The sequence below is a fragment of the Neofelis nebulosa genome, chromosome 4 (genome assembly GCF_028018385.1).
Source record: "Neofelis nebulosa isolate mNeoNeb1 chromosome 4, mNeoNeb1.pri, whole genome shotgun sequence".
NCBI classification, from domain to species: Eukaryota; Metazoa; Chordata; class Mammalia; order Carnivora; family Felidae; genus Neofelis; species Neofelis nebulosa.
Genome location: NC_080785.1, coordinates 152,044,114 through 152,050,384, shown reverse-complemented (window position 1 = coordinate 152,050,384; position 6,271 = coordinate 152,044,114). Strand labels below are relative to the sequence as shown.

At 46.1% G+C, this 6,271-nt stretch overlaps 1 protein-coding gene across 1 annotated transcript in view; it reads right to left on the bottom strand.

Moving 5' to 3' along the window:
* Positions 1-675: 675 nt before the first annotated feature.
* The window catches only part of SLC25A20 (solute carrier family 25 member 20), a 29,419-nt gene continuing 23,823 nt past the window's right edge, over positions 676-6,271 (bottom strand). Inside the window, exons 5-9 of the mRNA XM_058727018.1 lie at positions 3,849-3,966; positions 3,053-3,125; positions 2,566-2,675; positions 1,960-2,084; positions 676-1,527 (exon numbers count right to left, since the gene is read on the bottom strand). Of these exons, the coding sequence (XP_058583001.1) occupies positions 1,465-1,527; positions 1,960-2,084; positions 2,566-2,675; positions 3,053-3,125; positions 3,849-3,966 (489 nt within the window). The 3' untranslated portion in view covers positions 676-1,464. The remainder of the gene's footprint in view (positions 1,528-1,959; positions 2,085-2,565; positions 2,676-3,052; positions 3,126-3,848; positions 3,967-6,271) is intronic.

Here is a 6,271-nt window from a genome sequence, read left to right as displayed (position 1 = left end):
CTCGGAGCCTGGAGCCTGTTTCCGATTCTGTGTCTCCCTCTCTCTCTGCCCCTCCCCCGTTCATGCTCTGTCTCTCTCTGTCCCAAAAGTAAATTAAAAAAAAATAATAATAATAATAATAATAATAAAAAAAAAAAAATAAAAACTGAGAACAAACTGAGGGTTGATGCGGGGTGGGAGGGAGGGCAGGGTGGGTGATGGGTATTGAGGAGGGCACCTTTTGGGATGAGCACTGGGTGTTGTATGGAAACCAATTTGACAGTAAATTTCATATATTAAAAAATAAAAAATAAAAAAATAATAATAAAAATAAAAATTAAAAAAAAAAAAAGATTGATTTTGGCTTTTAGAACAATCAACTCTCTGTTAGCTCAGACAGCCATGTGGCTGAGGGCAGAGAGATAAAAGAATGAAGAGAAGGGCTGCAGGCTTGTACTGAGAACTGCGGGAACAATTACCAATCAAGTCACCTGGTACCCCCACACCCTTCCCCATCAAGCAGCTGCTGTTGGGACATCAGGGAAGGCTGGGCTAGCCAAAACTTCTTCCTCTTTCTCCTGCTGAAGCCCCTGCCTGAAGCCACCAAGGACAGATACCAGATCCCTGACAGCCTCAGTCAAGGCTACAGGCTACCTGTTGAAATGACCCAAATCAAAAGAAAATTTCACACAATGCAAAAATTAGAAACAATATTTATTGTTTCCTGTTAAAAGAGGACGCTCTCATGAGAAAAGAGTGTGCAAAAATGGCCTTTTCTACACCCTAGGTTTTGTCATTTATCTCAGCAGGGCTCGGACTGTTGATTCCAAACCCTCCTCACTCTGTAGGAGGGAAAGCTCTCCATCTACTCCTGGGAAATTGGGCTACTTAAAGTTATGATTACCTGAATGCATTAAAAAAAAAAAAAATCAAACTGTTAACAGGCTATCTGCCCCTAGGCACATTTGTTCAGTCCACTTGGACAGAGAGATGTGGGCCTCAAGTCCACATCCTCACGTGCAGGCCAGGATTATATGATACCCTGGAAATCTGGTGTGTGTTCCTTGGTAGGGATTGAAGAACACCCCAGCTCCTGGTCAGCTGGTTGAAAACATGCATAGTGCCTCCAGTGAGACGCTGAGATTCCCTCTTTCTCGAGGAGTATTTTGGGTATAATAGGGCCTGTAGTCAACCAGTAGACAGCTCTCTGACCACAGGTCGTATCTGGTCTGAAAGCTACTTACTCCACCTCCAAATCCTCTTGAGATCCCTTAAACTGACAAGAGTAAATTCAAGTCTCAAAGTGGCAGACCAAGTTATACCAGGTAGAGGATGTCATTAAGGCAATGGTCTCAACAAGTCCATGCACACAGCTCTGATCCCACCATTCCCCTCCTTTTGCCCTTCAGGACTGACTAGTCCTGCCCACTGCTTCTTCCTCGGTGATAGCTTCCATCATCCAGAAGCCTCGAGCAGCCTTCAGCCTCACAAGTTGGGAGTGGCCCAGTTAAGGAACTTCATGGCAACTTCAAAGCCAAGGAAACAGGCCTGAGAAGGGGTTGGAAGGAAGAGAAAAACCAGCAGGCGTTGTGACTATCACAGAGACCACAGCTAACCCTGTCAGGACCAGAACTACTCCCTAACTTCATCAGGACCCTCCCTAACTTCATTCCTACCCCAGGTCAGGGAATCAAGCTGTGCTTTCTCATTCCTGAGAGGGGAAGAACATCCATGTCTCACAACTGCCCACTTCTGATGGCCAAGTCGGAAATCAAAGCCCCTCCCCTCAGAGAATCCCAAAGACAAACCCTCCTGAAGCTTCAGGAAAGGAAGCAAATAAGGAGGCTCTGGCTGAGGGTAGGATTTGGGGAAAACTGAGCTCCCAATCTAATCCTAGGAGCAAGCAAAAGTCAACCCACCTAGACTTTGGACCCTACTCTAAGCTCCAAAGGGAAAGTACAGCCCCTGTCTGCCACTCACCGCGTTGGCTGGAAAGGCTCGGATCATCACTGCATTGAATCCCTTATACAAGGATGTGACTCCTTCATCCCGGATCAGCTCTCTCAGCACATCTCTGAAACCATTAGGATATTTTCCAGGAGGTGCTGTGGGTGAAATCCAACTGTTAAGGCTTTAGGAAGCTTCCTGACCTAACCATGATGACCCACGTGGGGACAATTTTGTAGTCAAGTCTTCCTGCAGGGTCACAGCATCAGGAAGAAGACACCTTACAGGTCATCTGGGACAAGTCCACAGACAACACTGTTCACTTTGGGAGAAACAGACACACTGGATTACTGATGCTAAGGGAGTGGAGAAGAATAAAGAATGAAATAATCCTCTGTTCATGTGAAGGCAGAAGAGTTGATTTGACTGCTTACCTCACTTATTTTGTGTTTTGGCCAACAGGAAGTGAGTCTAGGGTTCCTAGAACACAAATGACTACAAGGGAAAATGTTGATCAGACAGATGCTGGGTGCTGCTGTGGAGAGTGAGTATCTTCAGGGCCCTAAGAGCTCTGCACCCCAGGGGCAGCCAGTGCTGGGACTCACTCCACCCTCATCTACCCCACTACCCTCCACTAACCAGTCTGGAAGCGGGACTTGAGCACGTCCGGGGGGATTGCCACAGCCCAGTTGAAGATCCCAGCGATGCCCCCAGCCACCAGGATCCGAGGCACGCTGAGCTCACTGACACTGCAGAATACCAACCGCAGAATACCAACCACAGTCAGACAAAGGCTATGAGAGTGGTGTCTAGACCATCCCTCCTATGGCAGATGGGGCAGTTAGAGAGAGGGAGAAACTGGCCAGAGGGAGGAGGTCCAAGGCCAGGGCTCCTGTGACATGGCAGCTGCCACTCCTTGGAGGAAGTTTCATGAACTTGTTTTATATACTTGCTCCAGTAGGTGAGGTACAGAGTTAGCGGTATTAGATGGGTCTCAGCAGCAAGGAGAGTTAAGTGGATATGGAACCAGGAGCAAGCCCCACTCTGCCATCAGACCCATTCACAGTAAAGGGCAACCAACCCATGACTGAGCAAAGTGGCTTCTAAGTTCTTCTATTCTCCTTACCTCTTTCCCTCTGGAGTGAAGATATTTTTCAGCCACTCATATGTCATGAAATACATCCCACTGGCTGGAACATCTGTTAGCAGCAAGAAAGAGGTGAATTAAATGATATAAAATCCTCACAGATTTCTTGAATTTAAAAGAGTCAAGCTTGGCACTGGCCCCTTCAAGGCTCCCTGGGAAGGTCCTCAGCAGCACTTCTTATCTGCATTAACTCCTGTGCAGTAATTAGATGCCACTTTGGGGCAAGCACTAGTGTGAGTGAGCACAAACATGCATGACAACATTTCATCTTCAAAGCCTCTTCTGAGTAGTCCCCACTGACATGCCCACTCCAAGTTACAGGCACTGCTAGTCTCTGGCCTTCCTCCAAGCTACCATGTTAGGACAAGGATGAGGCTGTGTCTGTCTTTCCTACTGCCACCCCAGCAGAACATGCCTCTCAAAACCATGGTGAGCCCCAGTGTCCTTAAGTCATTCTTTCCTCCCACTCATCCCTCCAGCCACAATTTCTACCTACTTTCCAGTCCCCTGTAACTGCCACTGTCTTAATACATCCTTGAGGGCCAGCCTGCCAGAAGGATGTTGTTTCCCCCTGTCCCCATCCTCATTTGTGTCCATGCTGGCTGGGGTGAGACTGCCTAAAACCAGGGCACACCATGCCAGCCTTCTCAGCCATAAGTGTGGTTTGCATGGTGCCAAAGCTAATCTGGGGACCCAGGTAAGACCCTCTGTGGCAAATGCACCTCAGATGAGCCCCAAACCAAGGTGACCTCAGGTGGAGAACCTAAAAGGTTACCTCGCATGAGGGTGAGCACTGTCCCTTTGTAAATGCCTCGGATCCCAGACTCCTGATACAGCTTCTTTGCACAGTCCAAAGCCCCAGTGTATTTGGTTTCCCCTGAAGAAGCCTGAATCTGAAAGGGAGGGAAAAGTCATCAAAGTCAGCGGCAGCAACATCGAAGTCAATAGACTCAGCATGTTACAGAAGATTACAAGGTGAGTGTGGATGTGGTCATTAGGCATTAGACCAAGAAACACTTCACTGTCAAACTGACGGTTATTTGGAAAATAGAATATTGGTGGAAGTCACTAGGAAATAAAGCTAAATAAAAATATCACAAAGTATGCATATACTGACAAGAAAAAAAAATCAACAGAAGAATTGGAAAATAAGTGGAGGAACCCTCAAATCCAAGAGCATTCCCAATAAAGCTAGTTGGAAGGTCTAGAAAGGAGACAAATACTTCAGTCATTCATTTATTCCTTCAACAAATATCCACTGAATACCAAACCCATTCCAAGCCCTCACTGATCAGGAAGCCTGGTTAAGGAAAGGTGAACAGGAAATGGCATTCAGAGTTCTAAGTCCTGGGATAGAAGTCCTATGCAGAGCCAGGGGAAGGCCAAGGAGAGGCCCCCATCCCAGGGGCCAGAGCCTAAGAGTCAAGAGCATGAGAAAGGCAGGCTGGGGTAATCCCAGAAAAGATCCGAGAGAAAGATCCTCATGCAAGATCCATAGGAAGTACAGAGTCAAAGGGAATCAACACACAGAGGCATCAACCAAAGAATAATTAAAGCTGGAGAGTTCGGCTTTAACAGTCCCAAGGAGAAACACTTACAAAATAAACATAGAAGTCCAATAACTTTTTTTTTTTAATGTTTATTTACTTTTGAGAGGAAGAGAGGGAGAGAGAACGTGTGCCTATGAGTGTGCACGAACAGGGGAGGGGCAGAGAGAGAGGGGGACAGAGGATCCAAAGCAGGCTCCACACTGACAATAGCAAGCCTGAGCCTGATGCAGGGCTTGAACTCAAGAACCATGAGATCAAGACCTGTGCCAAAGTCAGACACTCAACCGACACATATCCCAAGTCTAATAATTTTCTTACACACCAGCAATAACAAGTTGAAAATAATGGAAAATAATTCCATTCAAAATAGCAATAAAGGGGCACCAGGGTGACTCAGTCGGTTGAGCGCTGAACTCTTGATTTCGGCTCAGGTCATGATCCCAGGGTCATGGGATCAAGCCCCACATGAGGTTCTGTGCTGAATGTGACACCTGCTTAAGATTCTCCCTCCCTTAGGGGCACCTGGGTGGCTCAGTCGGTTGAGCGTCCAACTTCGGCTCAGGTCATGATCTCACGGCTCGTGAGTTCAAGCCCCGCGTCAGGCTCTGTGCTGACAGCTCGGAGCCTGGAGCCTGCTTTGGATTTTGTGTCTCCCCCTCTCTCTGCCCCTGCCCCACTTATGTTGTGTCTCTCTCTCAAAAATAAATAAACATTAAAAATTTTTCTAAAAATAACAAAATAGCAATAAAATATATGTATATCAAGCAGTAATAGGATTTGCATAAATAAAACTCTAAAATATCTCTGGGAGACAAAAAAGAAGAAATGAATAAAAAGTCATAATTTCTGGTTTATTGGAAAGATCAATTTTTCTAAAAATAATAAATTTAAAACAATGTCAATCAAGTATCAATGGCTTTTTAAAATACAACTTCCCCAAATGATCTGGGCACATGTAGGCTCGGAATGTCTGAGGAATAGCAAGGAGACCCATTTGACCAGAGGACACTGGAGCTGACTCACAGTGACCTGGGAGGCCAAAGAGGATCAGTATGGAATTGACATATTACTATCAGAATCTTCTGTTTAGTGATGAAGGTGACCTGGGGCAATGTGACTGCAAATGGAGGGATGAGAAGGGATAGACTTGGCATCTGTTGAAAGCAAACTTGAACTATTCAACAGATGGGATATATACAGTGAGAAGGAGAGGAACCTAGCATGACTCCTGGGCTTTAGAGCTGAACAACTAGAAGGATGGTGTTGCCACAACTGAGTTGCAGAAGGTTGTAGGTGGAGCAGTTATTGGGAAAGACCAGGAGTTCGTTTTTGCACACAGTGACTCTAAGGTGCCTATTAGTGTCCAAATGGAAATGTTGGATAAACTAGTCTGGAGTTGAGGAAAAGGCTGAGTTGGAAATACAAACCAAAGAATCATCAGCATATATATGGTGTTGAAAAATCATGAGAAAAGAAGAAATCATCAAGGAAATGTATGTAATAAGAATAAGCTCTGTGGAGCATGAACATTAAAAGATCAAGATGATGATGAATCGGGGCTCCTGGGTGGCTCAGTCGGTTGAGCGTCTGTCTTCAGCTCAGGTCACGATCTCGCGGTCCGTGAGTTCGAGCCCCGCGTCGGGCTCTG